The 20449-nt window shown below is 46.2% G+C and overlaps 1 protein-coding gene across 1 annotated transcript in view; it reads right to left on the reverse strand.

The window, feature by feature from the left end:
- The window catches only part of LOC139559049 (ephrin type-A receptor 7-like), a 160829-nt gene that overhangs the window by 113514 nt on the left and 26866 nt on the right, over positions 1-20449 (reverse strand). The window contains exons 2-3 of the mRNA XM_071374697.1: positions 6919-6983; positions 3990-4662 (exon numbers count right to left, since the gene is read on the reverse strand). Coding sequence (XP_071230798.1) covers positions 3990-4662; positions 6919-6983 — 738 coding nt within the window. The remainder of the gene's footprint in view (positions 1-3989; positions 4663-6918; positions 6984-20449) is intronic.

The raw sequence follows: 20449 nt of genomic DNA on the forward strand, positions 1-20449 counted from the left end.
TGCATATTCACGCCATTAACACTGAATAGAGCAGTACTCCACCGGGGCTGCCGCTGATGGGGACTGACAAGGCCAATCGCCCGCTACAGTCCCAACGAGGATACAGCTCCCGCTCTACCACTATGCTGTTCTCTCTCTCTCTGTCTGTCTGAACTGCTAGCCTCTATCTCTCTCTGTCTGTCTGAACTGCTAGCCTCTATCTCTGTCTATCTGAACTGCTAGCCTCTATCTCTGTCTGTCTGAACTGCTAGCCTCTAACTCTCTCTGTCTGTCTGAACTGCTAGCCTCTATCTCTGTCTGTCTGAACTGCTAGCCTCTCTCTCTCTCTCTGTCTGTCTGAACTGCTAGCCTCTATCTCTGTCTCTGTCTGTCTGAACTACTAGCCTCTATCTCTGTCTCTGTCTGTCTGAACTGCTAGCCTCTCTCTCTGTCTCTGTCTGTCTGAACTGCTAGCCTCTCTCTCTGTCTGTCTGTCTGAACTGCTAGCCTCTATCTCTGTCTCTGTCTGTCTGAACTACTAGCCTCTATCTCTGTCTCTGTCTGTCTGAACTGCTAGCCTCTCTCTCTGTCTCTGTCTGAACTGCTAGCCTCTCTCTCTGTCTGTCTGTCTGAACTGCTAGCCTCTATCTCTGTCTCTGTCTGTCTGAACTACTAGCCTCTATCTCTGTCTGAACTGCTAGCCTCTATCTCTGTCTGTCTATCTGAACTGCTAGCCTCTCTCTCTGTCTGTCTATCTGAACTGCTAGCCTCTATCTCTGTCTGTCTGAACTGCTAGCCTCTCTCGCTGTCTGTCTGAACTGCTAGCCTCTATCTCTGTCTGTCTGAACTGCTAGCCTCTATCTCTGTCTGTCTGAACTGCTAGCCTCTATCTCTGTCTGTCTGAACTGCTAGCCTCTCACTCTGTCTGTCTGAACTGCTAGCCTCTCACTCTGTCTGTCTGAACTGCTAGCCTCTCTCTGCCTGTCTGTCTGAACTGCTAGCCTCTCTCTGCCTGTCTGTCTGTCTGAACTGCTAGCCCCTCTCTGCCTGAACTGCTAGCCTCTCTCTCTCTCTGCCTGAACTGCTAGCCTCTCTCTGCCTGTCTGTCTGTCTGAACTGCTAGCATGTCTCTGCCTGTCTGTCTAAACTGCTAGCCTTTCTCTCTCTCTGTCTCTGTCTGTCTGAACTGCTAGCCTTTCTCTCTCTCTGTCTGTCTGAACTGCTAGCCTCTCTCTGCCTGTCTGTCTGAACTGCTAGCCTCTCTCTCGCTCTGTCTGTCTGAACTGCTAGCCTCTCTGTCTCTGTCTGTCTGAACTGCTAGCCTCTCTCTGTCTGTCTGAACTGCTAGCCTCTCTCTGTCTGTCTGAACTGCTAGCCTCTCTATCTGTCTCTGTCTGTCTGAACTGCTAGCCTCTCTCTCTGTTTCTGTCTACCTGAACTGCTAGCCTCTCTCTGTCTACCTGAACTGCTAGCCTCTCTCTGTCTACCTGAACTGCTAGCCTCCCTCTGTCTACCTGAACTGCTAGCCTCTCTCTTTCTGTCTGTACTGCTAGGCTCTCTCTCTCTCTGTCTGTACTGCTAGCCTCCCTCCTTCTGTCTGTACTGCTAGCCTCTCTCCTTCTGTCTGTACTGCTAGCCTCTCTCCTTCTGTCTGTACTGCTAGCCTCTCTCCTTCTGTCTGTCTGTACTGCTAGCCTCTGTCTCTGTCTGAACTGGTAGCCTCTCTCTCTGTCTGTCTGAACTGCTAGCCTCTATCTCTGTCTGTCTGAACTGCTAGCCTCTATCTCTGTCTGTCTGAACTGCTAGCCTCTATCTCTGTCTGTCTGAACTGCTAGCGTCTCTCTCTCTCTCTGTCTGTCTGAACTGCTAGCCTCTGTCTCTGTCTGTCTGAACTGCTAGCCTCTCTCTCTCTCTGTCTGTCTGTCTGAAATGCTAGCCTCTCTCTCTCTCTGTCTGTCTGAACTGCGAGCCTCTCTCCTCCCAGTCATGTTCTCTTGCTCTACCTGCTCTCTGTGACTCCCTCTCCCATTCCCTTAACACACAACTCCCTGTAAAACACCCACACCCACAAATAATACACCATTCTTGGAACAGGCATTAAGTCCACACAGTCACAAGCACTCATATATTCTACCAGGAAAATCCAAGCCAGTCAGCCTTGAGGGACTCTTCTCAGTAAACCAGTTACACTTTGTCCTCACTATTTTTTCTCTCCCCCCTCTTTCACGCCCCCCCCCTCAGTCTCTCTCTCTGTATCTCTGTCTTAGTCTCTCTCAGTCTCAGTCTCTCTCAGTCTCAGTCTCTCTCAGTCTCAGTCTCTCTCAGTCTCAGTCTCTCTCAGTCTCAGTCTCTCTCAGTCTCAGTCTCTCTCAGTCTCAGTCTCTCTCAGTCTCAGTCTCTCTCAGTCTCTCTCAGTCTCTCTCAGTCTCAGTCTCTCAGTCTCTGTCTCTCAGTCTCTGTCTCTCAGTCTCTGTCTCTCAGTCTCTGTCTCTCAGTCTCTGTCTCTCAGTCTCTGTCTCTCAGTCTCTGTCTCTGTCTCTCTCTGTCTCAGTCTCTCTCTGTCTCAGTCTCTGTCTCTCAGTCTCTGTCTCTCAGTCTCTGTCTCTCAGTCTCTGTCTCTGTCTCTCTCTGTCTCTGTCTCTCTCTGTCTCTCTCTGTCTCTGTCTCTGTCTCTGTCTCTCTCTCTCTGTCTCTGTCTCTGTCTCTGTCTCTCTCAGTCTCAGTCTCTCTCAGTCTCAGTCTCTCTCTGTCTCAGTCTCTCTCAGTCTCAGTCTCTCTCAGTCTCTGTCTCTCTCAGTCTCAGTCTCTCTCAGTCTCAGTCTCTCTCTGTCTCAGTCTCTCTCAGTCTCAGTCTCTCTCAGTCTCAGTCTCTCTCAGTCTCAGTCTCTCTCAGTCTCAGTCTCTCTCAGTCTCTGTCTCTCTCAGTCTCTGTCTCAGTCTCTGTCTCTCTGTCTCTCTCAGTCTCAGTCTCTCTCAGTCTCTGTCTCTCTCAGTCTCTGTCTCTCTGTCTCTGTCTCTCTGTCTCTGTCTCTCTGTCTCTGTCTCTGTCTCTCTCAGTCTCTGTCTCTCAGTCTCTCTCAGTCTCTGTCTCTGTCTCTCAGTCTCTGTCTCTCAGTCTCTGTCTCAGTCTCTCTCAGTCTCTCTCAGTCTCTGTCTCTGTCTCTGTCTCAGTCTCTCTCAGTCTCTCTCAGTCTCTGTCTCTCTCAGTCTCTGTCTCTGTCTCTCTCAGTCTCTGTCTCTGTCTCTCTCAGTCTCTGTCTCTGTCTCTGTCTCTGTCTCTCTCAGTCTCTGTCTCTGTCTCTGTCTCAGTCTCAGTCTCTGTCTCTGTCTCTGTCTCTGTCTCTGTCTCAGTCTCTGTCTCATGTCTCCCTCTATGTCTCCCTCTATGTCTCCCTCTGTCTCCCTCTCTCTCTCTCTGTTGGCTATTTGCACAAAGACACAAGATGGGATGTGAAAGTTGACGGCAGACACCAGTCGCTCTCTCTGCTATGGCCGTCTGAGCCACTGGGTGTGAGGATGAACCAGCATGTCTACTCCTGCGTCAGAGCGCTAACATCACCCACTGCCTTTACACTGGCCCGAGGGCGTGTGTGTGTGTGTGTGTGTGTGTGTGTTAGTTGGCCGTGAACTGCCCACGTGCCACATTCTCAAAGCAATTCGCTACAGTCATCAATATTACAAATGGCGCCTTGTTGAATACAATGACTACCTGAGGACATGTGCCTGACTCATCCTACTCATAACACCGTTTCACCCATTTCCCTTCACAATGTAAGACTGTTGTCTGCCCTCAAACATGATTACATGTTGTTGATGGAATATCTCAAACAGCCAGACAGAACTGCTTGAGGTCAAAAACGGAACATTTCTAGTGATTACTTACTTACATATCTTATTTAACTAGGCAACAACATTGTCCCCTGCCATTCATTTGTTTCCAGCCTCTCCTTCCTCCTCTCGTTCCCTCACTCACTTGACATAAATCCTTCCACCCCTCTCTTATTTCTTACCTTCACAGCTGCTGTGGCCCTCCTCGTAACCCGCTGAACAGCTGCACTTCCCGATGGGCACCAGCCACTCCCCCTCGGCGCTGCAGTGCATCCTGGGAGGGCTGTCCGTGTCCACCTCGGAATTGTTGACGCAGGCGCCCCTGACTTCCACCAGGGTGGCGAACGCCGCCTCGGCAACCGTATCGGAGAACACAGCCAGGTTCTGCACCGTGGCCAGGCAGCGCTTGTAGTACACCCGCACCGCCACCAAGGCCACGCACGCTCCCACGTCCTGGAACGCCAAGTGGAACCCTTTCCGGTTCAGGTGTCCGATCTCCCGCACCTCCGTGTTGAGCTTCATCTTCCTCTCGCCCAGGTCGCCCTGCGTGAAGCTCTCGTCGGCGGCGATGGTGTCGATCTTGGTGTAGCGCTCCTCGCGGGTCACCCGGCCCAGGTCTTTGTCCGACTCCACGTAGAGCAGGTTGAAGGTCTCCTTGCAGGTGCCCGCCACGCCCGGGATGCTGTTGCAGTCGCGCAGCGTGAACTGCAGCTCCACGAAGATGCGCTGGCCGCCGCGCCGCGCCACCCAGCCCGTCTGCAGCCAGTTGTTCTGCAACGCCGGCTCCATCACGTTACACACCTGGTAGGTCCTGATGGGCTTGTACTTCTCATCCACGCCACTGATCTCCTCCCACTGGGGAGATGGGGAGGAAAGGAGGTATGAGAGAGGGAGAGAGAGATAAAGGGGGGGGGGGGTGAGGGGAGGCAGAAAGAGAGCGCGAGAGTAATGGATAGTGGGTGTGACAGAGAGGTATTGGGAGAAGGGAAGAGGGACAGACAAACTCGGGAGCTGGTGAGGGTCATCTGAAAGACATTATAACCCAGACATGTAAATATCATGTGTGGGTTTTTGTCTGGTACCAGGGTTCGGTCCTAGTGAGGAGTAAACAAGCTTCACAGTGTGTGTGTTCATGTTTCTCCGCAGACACAAACCCACACATGATATGATATTGAGAAGGAGTAAATGAGCCACTAGAGTGTGTGTGTGTATGTGTGTGTCTCAATCTCCACACAGAGAGACTAATTACAGTGGCGGGGGCCTCCACAGAGACTATAGAGCTGGAAAGCAGCTCACAGCCGCCCACTGACACTACGGGGAGGGAAAATGCAAATGGCTGCCACGTCCAGAATGAACTGGGTAAATAAAGAACAGATTGGAGGGGAGACGAGCCCACATGGCCGTCGTCATTTTGGACTGCAGGTGAAATTGACTCACCGTCCGTGCTGAACGAGCGGCGGAGAAGCTCTGCTAAACACTCTAGCGGGACTGCATTAGCTAGCCAAACAAATTAACATGTTGAAATCTATTACCGTGATTCCGTATTGTGGATCGTTTAATTGACATGACAATAGCCAGGAGGTGATCCTGGATAGATCACACAGTCAGACAAAATCCTGTCTATGGCCATTCATCCTAACTAGGGGCGAGGGTCTATACTCATGACGCCTCGAGGGTAGGAACGCTGATCCGAGATCAGTCTGGACGTTTAAATCATAACGGAGAAGAGGGGAGACGCTTGGTGAACGTGGTGCTGAAGCGCTAGGCTCCTCCCACCACGCACGCCTCCCGCCATCCCAGGCACGACTCATCGCTTCATCGCACAGGAACACGTCGCAGCCCGTCGGGAAAATATGATGAAATACTTAGGTCTGACGCGCACATTAACCGATGTCAGGATTGATACGGCGATCGACCTTTTACACTGAAGAACCAGTTGAAGAAGCAGTTTACTGGTTATAATTGCCCATCTTGTCACAGTATGGTCCCGGGTGCTGCTAAGTCCACATGGTGACACAGCCACAACATGACTCAGACACGCTTTCATTCTAAAAAGGGTTCGCTGGCTTCAGTGGTGCCGTATAGATCCACGGGACACATTTAGCTTTCTAGCTGTGACTCGTGGTCAACTTGTGGATCCTCTGTAGCTCAGTCGGTAGAGCTTGCAAACGCTAGGATAGTGGGTTTGATTCCCGCGACCACCCATATGTAAAATGCATGCACGCATGACTGTGGATCTTCGAAATGGCATACGCTATATGATCAAATCAAATCATACTGTGGTTATAGCAGCGACATGGGGCTGGGTAGTTTATCTTAGCCTACGCCTTGTGGTTTTGGTGACAGACAGGTATGAATGACTTTCAAACGTACGCGTCATCCGAAGCAGTCTGGCTGTGGCATATGAACTGGACCAAGTTCATTAATCTCCGCTTCATAACTTAGCATGTGGCCTCTTACAAGCCCCCATCGATTCATTAAGAGCATAATAAATCCTCCATAGTCTTGTATTTTAGTGATAAAACTTATGAGTGGAAGATAAATGAGTAGCCGGTGACTTCAAAAGCCACTTCATCTTCAGCGGTTCTTAAAAACCTCCCGCCACTGGCTATTATCCATCATTCATAAGTTAGCGTGTGGTTTTTACAAGCCAAAATCGATAGCGGAAGGGACAATTTATGTGGCTGTGTGTGTCGGGACGGTGGGCGCAGGGACGTCCTGTCCAGGATTAGGCCATTGATTCGTGTGTAGTGATGAGCTCTGCTCTGTTTTGTTCAGGGAGGGACAGAGAGAGGCAGAATGAATGGATGGGGAGGGAGGGGGAGCACAGAGGGGCAGAGAGGTGGGGCCAGCTGTCCACTAACAGTCCATTTGGGAAGCGTGCTCCCTGGAACTGTGCCCACTGAGGGGAGGGGGGGGGGGGGGGCTGTTCTCAGTTAGAAGCAAGCTGGACTACTCCATGACACAAAGGGTGTAGATGTACACTGACACGCACACACAACTATACACATATGCATGGGCACATACATTCAAACATGCACACACACACTCACAGAAATACACATGTAAAAAAATGCATATTCAAAGTACACAACGGACTGGTACACTCACTCCATTGGAGGGGTACGACGTCCAACCGAGCTCTGCCTGAGTTTCTTTAGAGTTCAGCAGGACCACTGAAAGAGAAAAGGGGGGAAAGAGACAGAGAAAAGGGGGGAAAGAGACAGAGAAAAGGGGGGAAAGAAAGGAGGGAGAACAGCATTAGGTCAGTCGAAGAACAGCACGCACGTCGTTCCACGCTGTCAAGTCCGAATCCAACACCACTCGTCATCTCACGTCGTCTCATTACATTGGGCGTTTCAGTCAGTAAGCAGACGCTCTTATCCAGAGTGACTTACAGAGGCGTTCCTATTAGCAACCGCATATCACAGTCGTAGGAAGCCGGCAAGGTGAAAAATCTGCCCACGTGCCCTTGAGCAAGGCACTTAATCCTATTTTGCTCCAGGGGCGCCGTACTACTATGGCTGACCCTGTTAAACAACACGTCATCTGTGACAATATGTATGTGACAAGAAAACATGTATTTTCTACACGTTTCCTCAATAAAGTAGTTCAGCCTCGTCACTAGTCTCGATTACGCGCATTACATCACCGGTGCATATTATAGAGCGTTTACAAAAACCCAGACTTCGTACGAATCCAGAGGATGCCCAGTGCCCACCATCTCTCCATGAAATAAGGAAGAGGGCAATAGCCACTGTAGTTGCGATTGACTCTTGGACATAACTTTAGAACACAGATGAGAACGAGGCGATGGCACTCTTGAATAGCTGCACTTAAAGTAATAACAGCCCACATACATTTTGGGGATTTGGCTAATACCAAAAGTTCCATCGCGGCATAATACTTCCAAAGTGATACAAATATATTTTCATAAGTGCATTGATAGCATCTGTTCAGGAATTAAGCTTGTAGGACAACATGTTTTTCATCCTGTCACTTTAAACTACAGCAGCTACTAGAAAACAAGCCGGCGCATTAAGGACACAAAAGGGTATCCGGGGTCTAGACTCCTTTCAGCACCATGGACAGCAAAACAGCTAGAGCCCGTGGTTCAGCACACTAGACAGCAACACAGCCACTGCTGCAGCTGCAGGACCTTGGACAGCACATTGTCAGCCATGACAACCTACATACAGAACTGCTTTTCAGGACCTTGGACAGCCCTCCAGTACCCATCCAACATTTAGGCAGCCTGACTACAGCAACTTCAGTTTCTTTCTGATTCTACAGAACCTTGCACAGTGCATCTATAATATTAATACTGGACGACACATAGCAACCATAGCAAGTCTTCACTGATTCTTCAGACTCTTGGACAGCAGCGTTTCCATAAAAACCCACTGATATTTAGCAGCCTTTGACGGAGGTGCTTGCATAATGTGCCCCGTCAGCACCTTGGACAGTGCTCAGAACATTTTCCTGGACCCCACATCCTTGGAGAGAACTCTTTTCCAAACTGGCATTGTTCTCCCCTTCACACCCTGGGCCTGACTCTGTTTATCACTGATAACACACAGCATTTTAGAGCGGTATTAGAGAAGAGAGTAAGGGAGAGAGCAAGAGAAAGGGGGAGAGAGAGAGAGAGAGAAAGGGGGAGAGAGAGAGAGAAAGGGGGAGAGAGAGAGAGACACCGGGGGAGAGAGAGAGAGAAAGGGAGAGAGAGAGAGAGAGAAAGGGGGAGGGAGCGAGAGAGAAAGAGTAAAGGGATCAGAATGACAGTTGCCAGAGTGTGAGAGAGAGCGACAATAATAAAGGCAACGGGATCTGAAAGCCCAGTCAGCAGTGCGTATGGAAAGTCAGTGTTCTGATCACACAACGACTAATCAGAATAATCACACCCTAGTTAGACGTGCTAATGGGCACACAGAGACACAGAGAGAGAGAGACACAGAGAGAGAGAGACACAGAGAGAGAGAGACAGAGAGAGAGAGAGACACAGAGAGAGAGAGACACAGAGAGAGAGACACAGAGAGAGAGAGAGAGAGAGAGACACAGAGAGAGAGAGAGAGAGAGAGAGAGAGAGAGAGAGAGAGAGAGAGAGAGAGAGAGAGAGAGAGAGAGAGAGATTAATGAAATGGCCGTGACCAATATCAACAGCTAAACACAGATTTCCAGGGGATCATTTTATAAATAATTGTCTATGATTTAGTTTATGACAATGTGGATATCAGAGTCAAGCCATGAATCCTAATTTTGTGGTTTTGATTCAGTTTCAATGGGGCTGGCTAGTGTCCTTCAAAGAGGATATGATGAAAGTCAACGCAGAGTTATGACACAATGTCAGATGTACAAAGTCATTTGATCAGAAGATTTATGACAGGTAGTATAAAACAATCTTTTGAAACGGGGGAAAAATACTGCTAATCTCGCTTTGACGGCAATTTGACTAAGCAGCAAAGCAAGGAACATACAGCTGTTAGCCTAACTTTGTATTCTACGCTGTTCATTTCAGAAAGAGGGCACTGGCGTCTATGACGTCAACGGGAGTCCTTTGTTGAAGTCCTATTTGTCTCAGGTACAAAGCGAAAGGGAATTGTCCTTTCCTCCAGCAGCAGCAGTGACGAGCCAGGCAGCCCTGGCATTCAACAGAAGGGCATTTAGTACTAAACACACAAATGAACTGGAGAGAGTCCTTGTTCCGTCTAACGAGTAAGTGCCTCTCCTTCGTCATCCTGAAAAGGCACTTGTGCATCGTTTACTCATTTGCGATTAAATTGAGTTACTCGGCCTTGCTGACACTGAATTCATATCCCTACATTGCTAACAAGTAAAGACAAAAGGGATGGAATGAGGGAAGAGAGACAGCTGTATGGAAGGATTATACTAACAGAACACTGTTCAATGAATACAGCGAAGGCACATATTCTCCCACAATGGTTCCTAGAGCACGGCGGGGGCAGGGATTGTTAGCAGGGCAGTCGGTGTGTAAAAGGGTGAAAGGTAAAAGGTTCCTTTGTGTTGCCATTTACTTAGCGATAGTGTGTTTGTGCGTGTGTGCGTGTGTCTGTTGCTCGCCTTTCAAATACATTTCACTACAGTGGTGAGAGCCACAGACTGAAGAGTGTACGACAGCGTGTTTATCTGAAAGGAGTGGGAAGAGCAGCCACGAAGCAGACAGCAAGCTGGTGCCACTGCTAATCTCCTTACACACACACACACACACACACACACACACACACACACACACACACACACACACACACACACACACACACACACACACACACACACACACACACACACACACACACACACACACACACACACACACACACACACACACACACACAAATAATTCCTTTCCTGAGTCCCAGTGAAAGGGAGAATTATGAAATGAGCCCCATAAAGTTCAATAGAGAGGATTATCCACATGTTGTTCCAGTGTCCTCCCTGCAACCCCCAAGCAATGTATCAGGCTGCATCCACACCAGCAGGCCCGAGGCTCAGCCAGAGAGGAGACTGGGATAGGCAGGCCAATGACCCAGGGGAAGATCTTTTGTCCACACATTATCCCTCTAATAGCACAACATTAAGAAGTAGAGGGAGGGAGAGAGATAGATATATACACACACACACACACTGAACAAAAATATTAACGCAACATGTAAAGTGTTGGTCCCATGTTTCATGAGCCAAAATAAAAGATTCCAGAAATGTTCCATAAGCACCAAAAGCTTATTTCTCTCACATTTTGTGCATACATTTGTTTTACATCCCGGTTAGTGAGCATTTCTCCTTTGCCAAGATTATCCATCCACCTGACAGGTGTGGCATTTCAAGAAGCTGATTAAACAGCATGAACATTACACAGATGCACCTTGTGCTGGGGACAATAAAAGTCCACTTCCTTAAGTACAGTTCCTCACACAACACAATGCCACAGGTGTCTCAAGTATTTAGAGCATTTAGCAGTACGTCCAACCGGCCTCACAACACGTGTAACCGAGCCAGCCCAGGACCTCCACATCCGGGCTTCTTCACCTGCGGGATCATCTGAGATCAGACAACTGGACAGCTGATGAAACTGTGGGTTTGCACAACCAAAGAACTTTTGCGCATCTGCGTGCTCGTCATCCTCACCAGGATCTTGACCTGACTGCAGTTCGGCGTTATAACTGACTTCAGTGGGCAAATGCTCACCTTCGATGGTCACTGGCACGCTGGAGAAGTGTGCTCTTCAAGGATGAATCCCGCGTCGCGTGGGCGAGCGGTTTGCTGATGTCAATGTTGTGAACAGAGTGCCCCATGGTGGCAGTGGTATAGGCAGGCATAAGCTACGGACAACGAACACAATTGCATCTTATCAATGGCAATTTGAAAGCACAGCGATATACAGTGATGAGATCCTAAGGCCCATTGTCGTGTCATTCATCTGCCACCATCACTTCATGTTTCAGCATGATTGTCACGTTCCTGACCTGTTTTCCTTGTTTTTGTATGTGTTTAGTTGGTCAGGGCGTGAGTTGGGGTGGGCATTCTATGTTATGTGTTTCTATGTTTAGGTTATTTGTATATTGGCCTGATATGGTTCTCAATCAGGGACAGGTGTTTTACGTTTCCTCTGATTGAGAACCATATTAAGGTAGGCTGTTCTCACTGTTTGTTTGTGGGTGATTGTTCCTGTGTCTGTGTCTGTCGCACCACACGGGACTGTTTCGTTTTCGTTCGTTTGGTTCGTCTGTTCCTGTTCGTGCGTTCTTCGTGTTATATTGTAAGTTCTCATGTTCAAGTCTGTCTACGTCGTTTTGTTGTTTTGTAATCTATTCAAGTGTTCTTCGTGTTTTCGTCTTGTTTAATAAATTCATTATGTCTGCATACAACACTGCGTTTTGGTCCGATCCCTACTCCTCCTCTTCAGACGAAGAGGAGGAGAGAAACCGTTACAATGATAATGCATGGCCCCATGTCGCAAGGACATGTACATAATTCCTGGAAGCTGAAAATGTCCCAGTTCTTCCATGGCCTGCATACTCACCAGACATGTCAGCCATTGAGCATGTTTGGGATGCTCTGGATCAACGTTTAACAGTGTGTTCCAGTTCCCGCCAATATCCAGCAATTACGCACAGCCATTGAAGAAGAGTGGGACAACATTCCACAGGCCACAGTCAACAGCCTGATCAACTCTATGCGAAGGAGATGTGTTGCGCTGCATGAGGTAAATGCTGGTCACAACAGATACGTACTGGTTTTCTGATCCACGCCCCTATCTTCTTTTAAGGTATCTGTGATCAACAGATGTACATCTATATTCAGTCATGTGAAATCCATAGATTAGGGCCTGATGAATTCACTTCAATTGACTGATTTCCTTATATGAACTGTAACTCAGTATTTTTGTTCAGTGTTCAAACTCTGGCTTAAAAAATGCAGTTCAACATGAACGGCTACATGAGCGCAGACAAAAACGGATGAGTGTAAAACACACAAAATAATTCCACTCCCCATGTCCCAGTGAAAGGTAAAAGAATGTCAACCATGTAAATACAAAAAGTGTAAAAAATGATAGAGATATTTTTTGAAAAGATAATGGACCTATATATTTTCTAAGTTACAATGTGTTATTTTTTAGGCAACCTGACCAAATTCATAGAAATGTGAGGTCTATATCTGTCATTCTCATTGAAAGCAAGTCAAAGAAGTGGTAGAGCTGTTCTATGCGCACTATTTCTATGCGTACCGTGCCTTAAGTTTAGTTTTTGCTACTTTTACTTTCGGTTTTGTACACCAGATTCAAAAAGCTGAAAAAACAATATTTCTGTTTATGGAAAATATGTTTCCCAGCGGTTTAGATGGTACAATGATGCTCTCCACCAGTGGTCACTAACCTTTTCTGATTTAAGATCACTTTCTGAGTCAAAATACAAGCTGAGATCTACCACTGATAAAAAAACATATGCAACATTAACCAATTAAAAACAGTTCTGTAGCTATGAGGTTTATGCAGTAGGCCTAGACTATAGACCCAATACATTATCACTGTATATTAGCTATGCTTGAATTGCTCTGCCAATGTTGTTTAGAAATTATATTACAAATATTTAGGTATTTGATCACACTGGTAATATATCATTTTGTATTAATTGTGAGGCACAGTTAAATGAGCATAATATATATATTTATCACACACACACACACACACACACACACACACACACACACACACACACACACACACACACACACACACACACACACACACACACACACACACACACACACACACACACACACACACACACACACACACACAACAATTCAAAAGTTTGGGGTCACTTCGAAATGTCCTTGTTTTTGAAAGAAAAGCACTTTTTTTTGTCCATTAAAATAACATCAAATTCATCAGAAATACAGTGTAGACACTGTTAATGTTGTAAATGACTATTGTAGCTGGAAACGGCATAGGCGTGGGCCTCTGTACGCCTACATAGGCGTACAGAGGCCCATTATCAGCAACCATCACAACCATCACTCCTGTGTTCCAATGGCATGTTGTGTTAGCTAATCCAAGTGTATCATTTTAAAAGGCTAATTTATCATTAGAAAACCCTTTTGCAATTTTGTTAGCACAGCTGAAAACTGTTGTTCTGATTAAAGAAGCAATAAAACTGTCCTTCTTTAGACTAGATGAGTATCTGAAGCATCAGCATTTGTGGGTTCGATTACAGGCTCAAAATGGCCAGAAATAAAGCACTTCTTCTGAAACTTGTCAGTCTATTCTTGTTCTGAGAAATGAAGGCTATTCCATGTGAGAAACTGAAGATCTCGTACAACGCTGTGTACTACTCCCTTCACAGAACAGCACAAACTGCCTCCAACCAGAATAGAAAGAAGAGTGGGAGGACCCGGTGCAGAACTGAGCAAGAGGACAAGTACATTAGAGTGTCTAGTTTGAGAAACAGACGCCTCACAAGTCCTCAACTGGCAGCTTCATTAAATAGTACCCGCAAAACACCAGTTTCAACGTCAACAGTGAAGAGGCGACTCCGGGATGCTGGCCTTCTAGGCAGAGTTGCAAAGAAAAAGCCATATCTCAGACTGGCCAATAAAAATAAAAGATTGAGATGGGCAAAAGAACACAGACACTGGACAGAGGAAGTTTGGAAAAAAAAGTTATGGACAGACAAATCTAAGTTTGAGATGTTCGGATCACAAAGAAGAACATTCCTGAGACGCAGAAAAAATGAAAAGATGCTGGAGGAGTGAACCATCTGGTTCACTCCTCCAGCAGAAGGCTAAGCCTTCTGCTAAGCATGAAGGCTTAGAAGGCTAAGCATGGCTAAGCATGGTGGAGGCAATGTGATGGTCTGGGGGTGTTTTGGTGGTGGTAAAGTGGGAGATTTGTAAAGGGTAAAAGGGATCTTGAAGAAGGAAGGCTATCACTCCATTTTGCAACGCCATGCCATACCCTGTGGACGGCACTTAACTGGAGCCAATTTCCTCCTACAACAGGACAATGACCCAAAGCACAGCTCCAAACTATGCAATAACTATTTAGGGAAGAAGCAGTCAGCTGGTATTCTGTCTAAAATGGAGTGGCCATCACAGTCACCGGATCTCAACCCTATTGAGCTGTTGTGGGAGCAGCTTGACCGTATGGTACGTAAGAAGTGCCCATCAAGCCAATCCAACTTGTGGGAGGTGCTTCAGGAAGCATGGGGTGAAATCTCTTCAGATTACCTCAACAAATTGACAACTAGAATGCCAAAGGTCTGCAAGGCTGTAATTGCTGCAAATGGAGGATTCTTTGATGAAAGCAAAGTTAGAAGGACACAATTATTATTTCAATTAAAAATCATTATTTATAACCTTGTCAACATCTTGACTATATTTCCTATTCATTTTGCGACTCATTTCATGTATGTTTTCATGGAAAACAAGGACATTTCTAAGTGACCCCAAACTTTTGAACGGTAGTGTATACAGTACCAGTCAAAAGTTTGGACACTCCTACTCATTCAAGGGTTTTTCTTTATTTTTACTATTTTCTACATTGTAGAATAATAGTGAAGGCATCAAAACTATTAAATAACACATGTGGAATCATGTAGTAACCAAAAAAAGTGTTAAACAAATCCAAATATATTTTATTTTTGAGATTCTTCAAAGTAGCCACCCTTTGCCTTGATGACAGCTTTGCACACTCCTGGCATTCTCTCAACCAGCTTCATGAGGTAGTCACCTGGAATGCATTTCAATTAGCCTCCACTGGATCAAGTCCCAAAATCGGGACAGTTGTTGCTCAATATGCGATAATGTGACTAGAATGACGTTGTAAACAACAGCCAACTTTCCGGGACATAGACATGTCTTATAGGGGCAGAAAGCTTATATTATTGTTAATCTAACTGCAGTGTCCAATTTACAGTATCTATTACAGCGGAAAAAAGACCATGCTATTGTTTGAGGATAGTGCACAACAACAAAACACTTATCCCGGCAACTAGTTCGATACATTCACCTCTGAAGGTAAATAATGTACTTCCATTCAGTAATCTTGCTCTGATTTGTCATCCTGAGGGTCCCAATGTAGCGTAGTTTTGTTTGATCAAATCTATTTTATATCCTAACACAATCCATCTTGTATACAGCGTTTCTCATGAACTTGCAACAGAACAATCGATGTAATATAAACTGCTAAACCTTGTTTCACCCAGTCAAGTTCGGTTTCTGTGCTTTTCCTTAGACACTTTAGAAGGCAACCAAACTTTGCTTCATCATTCTGCATGACGTATTGGCTACACAAACACCTCTTTTAGCCCACGAAGGACAGACATTATTACGCACCAATGAGACGGGCGGTGTTCACTCGATTGACTGTATCTTGGTCCAATGACCACCTATCGTTTTGAAACATAGCTAGCTAGATAGCCAATGAGCTGGGCTTTACGTGGGTGTGTGATGGTCCTTTGTGTGAGTAAAAGCCATCGTGCTAAGCCCGCGTGCAACGAGATTCATTCTCTATTACAAATCGAGAGGATGAAGAGGAGTTTGCATTACGCACAGCTCGATGAGTTCTACAGCGTTTTCTGCAAAATTTAAGAAGTACAACATGGCTACTAAGAGTATAAAAGCTAAATCGAACTTTAAGCATTTGGATGAGGTTAATGCAGAAATTGACATTGAGAGTGACACGAAGAGTCCTGTGGTAACGTTACTTTTTTTTTAGATCAGGAAGTCAAATACGTTTTTGCTTCTTGTGCTAATCCAGGTGTTTACATGGTTGCATATTCATTTAAGATAGGTCTTTGATTTCTATATGTGTATATAATATATATAGACCTTAGGCATACAATATATTATATAGTCTATGCGTCTTATTGCCTATAGATCCACATATTTCATTATAGTTCCCTCTCCCTCCCTCTCTCCCTCCTAAAATAAAGGTTTAATAAAATAAGTAATAGTAAACTGGGGCCAAACTTTTTTAATTTTTAAAATCCTCAATAGTGGTAGACCTGTGGGAGCCAACTTCAAAAACGCCACATTTAAGTCCTTCATCCCCCACTCATTCAAATGTAGAAACTGGGTTCTACAGTTTGACTCCACTGCGGAAATTGAAAAGTAGGGTCCGATCCTTAAGAGGTTTTAACAGGTGTGCCTTGTTAAAAGTTCATTTGTGGAGTTTCTTTCCTTCTTAATGCGTTTGAGCCAATCAGTTGTGTTGTGACAAGGTAGGAGTTGTATACAGAAGATGGTATTTTACCAAATAGGGCTAAGTCCACATTATAGCAAGAAAACCTCAAAAAAGCAAAGAGAAACGACAGTCCATCATTACTTTAAGACATGAAGGTCCATCAACCAATTGCAGCCTGCTGGAGGTCATTTTGCAGGGCTCTGGCAGTGCTCCTCCTGCTCAAAGGCGGAGGTAGCGGTCCTGTTGCTGGGTTGTTGCCCTCCTACGGCCTCCTCCACGTCTCCTGATGTACTGGCCTGTCTCCTGGTAGCGCCTCCATGCTCTGGACACTACGCTGACCGACACAGCAAACCTTCTTGCCACAGCTCGCATTGATGTGCCATCCTGGATGAGCTGCACTACCTGAGCCACTTGTGTGGGTTGTAGACTCCGTCTCATGCTACCACTAGAGTGAAAGCACCGCCAGCATTCAAAAGTGACCAAAACATCAGCCAGGAAGCATAGGAACTGAGAAGTGGTCTGTGGTCACCACCTGCAGAATCACTCCTTTATTGGGGGTGTCTTGCTAATTGCCTATAATTTCCACCTTTTGTCTATTCCATTTGCACAACAGCATGTGAAATTTATTGTCAATCAGTGTTGCTTCCTAAGTGGACAGTTTGATTTCACAGAAGTGTGATTGACTTGGAGTTACATTGTGTTGTTTAAGTGTTCCCTTTATTTTTTTGAGCAGTGTATATATATATATATATATATATATGTTTTATAAATGTATTATTAGACTGAAGGCCTGCATCCGATTGTCAGTCTGAGGGGAGGGAAGGAGGAGCGGTGAGGCTGCCTCTCACCCGAGCAAAACTCAAGTCACACTACATTATTTCTGCACCAATACATGTTGTTACTCCTGTGACCAGAGAAAGTGAAATATTCCTTGATATTTGAAAAAGACACAAGCCGCTAATAATAACAACGCAATCTTATTGGAACACTTTGCTATGCTCATTCATTACAGCTGCAGTGCTGGTGGCTTCTAAAAGGTATTGAACAAAGTGTTGACAGTTTAACAACTTAAACACAAAAACAGCAGCTCTTTGCTGTATTAGTTGAGTCTCTAGTTATGGTTTTAAAAGTGTTGTAATCTCACCGGATGAATTTTGCTGTGCGATCGAGGCTTCTTTTTACAGTATGGCTCGACGAAACTGTGCAGACACGATGATCTGAGCCATCTGATTGGCCAGTGGTAGAATTATAGGTGCCCTTGATTTGCTCTCTGGGCCTGCCGGGTAGCCAGAGTTCTACCTTCAGACACATGAAAAGGTTCAAGATGGAAACACTTTGCCTTCCCGGCGCTAGGGCTTCTGAATTAAGTGCACCTACAATCAACAGTGCGAAACGCATAAAAAAAATAGAAACGCAAGGCTTTATCGTTGGATTTTTTTACAGAAATGTTTGGTGATCGACTATGAACGCCTTGGTGATTGACCAGTCGGTTGGTGACCACTGCTCTACACTATACGTGCTTGGTTTGTTACAAACTGAAATTAGGCGAACTATTAGAATGTTAGCAACCAGGAAATGGCGGAGCGATGTCTGCATAGTGCATCTTTAAATAACAATGTTTGAGAACTAACAATCAACAAAATAAAAGCTACACAAAACAATCAATTTTGCAGTATTGATTTTGTTATTATGTTTGAGCAAAAGAACACAGCATTAGCCATGGCAGAATGAATATATATTGTATTTTTTGTTAAAAAAAATACACCATGAAACTTTCATCTCCAATAATGGGGTCTAAAGGAGCGCCGCCTTTTCTCTGATGCTTCTTACACACACAAACACACCTCAGTGTGTTAGCACTTGCGCTCATTTTAGAGTTATGTGGCTAGGAGGCTTTGTCATGGCAACACACTTGGCTTCTGTCCAGTTGCTGCTATGTTAATTGTGTCCCATCTCTTTTCCCGACATTCATTCCCTTACTCACCGAGTCTCGGACCATCTCTCCATCCCTCGCCCTTGCTCTCGCTCACCCCTTTCTCTCTGGACTGTTTTCCACATGACGGTATATGACAGGTGGCTGGTAGCAGCCTTGAATGTGAATGACCACCTGTTCAGAGGCATCGTCTGTGGCTGTCCTCTCCCCAGCAGAGAGAGAATAGAGAGTATCACAGCCTCACCTGACCAGCCAGCTCTGAATGCAGCCTGTGTTCAACGTGTCTCTGAGTAGGAGAGCTGATCTAGGATCAGCCCCCCCCCCCTCCATATAATCATATTCATTATGATCTAAAAGGTGAAGAACTGATCCTGAATCAGCACGCCAACTCTGCTCTTATGATGTCAGCTGAGGACTGAGGGAAAGTGCAGCAAATGCCTAAGCGAAAAATAGTCTCTTTTCCCCTTTTTGAAAGACAGATGCTTTTTTTCTTTTTTCATTTGGGAGGGGAATTCTTAAAGGGGAGTAATTGTGTGTCTGGAGGTGATGCAGTCAGAGGAGCGTTGAGGAGAGGGGTGCCAGGTTTCATTCCTGGGAGAACCTATAGGAAACGCTGAGGCAACCTGCCAGGTTCATTATAAACCAGAGCTGTGCCAGCCTGTGCCAGGGTGCCCGGGACTAATGTGGCCCGGAGACTACGAGGAGTCCAGTATGGTCCTATCCAAACAAACAGAGTTTAAAATGGCGAAGAGGCGCACAATTCCACAAAGTCAGCTGAGGCTCAGTCAGTACCGGAGAGATCTAGACAGCGATGTCTCCCGGTGTAGTGTGGCGGTAATGGCCTCGCTTCAGAGCGAGGACAGGAAGGACAGGGAGCCCCAGAGGGGAGTAAAAACCTCTGGCTTCAGCTACAGCTCTGTCTAGGCCCTCTGAGGCACTGGATGTGCTTACATAACCAAGAGAAAGGGAGAGAGAGAGAGAACGAGAGGTTGAAAGCGAGAGAAAGAGCGAGAGAGAGCAGGACTTTGAGTACTGCTGGGGTAATGGCTAGACATGGGAGAAATAAAGTGCAGAGGCAAAGGTTGACCTATAAAATAATGCATATTTGATGCATGGCGTGCGTATGAAGAGATGCATTCTGACACGTCTGCAGTGCAGTGGGCACAGACACATACAACCACGTAAAGCCACGGAACAGTTGAGCACACACGTGGGTCGATGCATGGAAGCACCCATATGCAAACAGTTAATAGTTACTACCCTTATATTAGCTTTAATAAAATGGGAGTATTTGCCTATCCAACCCCCTACTGTGTAAAGGGATAATGAGAGAATAGATGACGGTAAGGTTGAATCCCCTCCCCCCTCCACACACACACAATTAGGCTCATTTGTCGCAGTGCCAACCGGGAGACTTAACCTTTTTGTCCTGGGTGTCCCGTTTCAAATGACAGCAACAAAGCAGTTGCGTTGCGGTGGCGCGTTTTGGGGGCAGCTTTTCTGTGTGAGAGGACCTGATAACCCTTTCAGATGACTGCTGCATTATTGAGGCTGTATCGCTGTTGTGGTGCCTTCCATTTCCTACAGGCCCAGTCAAGCAGAATGATGCATTATTTAACCGGACAGAGAGGTCCTATTGGAGGAGGAGCGGTAGCGTCAGAGCGAGAGTGCAAGAGTCAGTTTGTCTTTTAGGTTCGGGTGTGTGACACTCGCACTCTCTCTCAATCACTTTCACCCCCCCCCCCCCCCCCCCTCTCGTTCTCATGCTCACCTTTGTAGCCTCGCTCACCTTCTCTGCATCTCTCCTTCGCCCCCTCACTTTTTCTCCTTTCCCTCTACCCCAATCCCTCATTCTCCATTTTCCTCTCCCTCCCTGGTCTTGCTACCCCCCCCCCCGGGTCTTGCTACCCCCCACCCTCTAACTTTCTCCACTCTCTTATGAATGAGGAGCAGTGAGAGATCAGTGGTTACATAAGTGAACCCAGCTCCAAGGCTTGTGCTGACTAGTT

Source organism: Salvelinus alpinus, chromosome 29 (assembly GCF_045679555.1).
Source record: "Salvelinus alpinus chromosome 29, SLU_Salpinus.1, whole genome shotgun sequence".
NCBI lineage: Eukaryota > Metazoa > Chordata > Actinopteri > Salmoniformes > Salmonidae > Salvelinus > Salvelinus alpinus.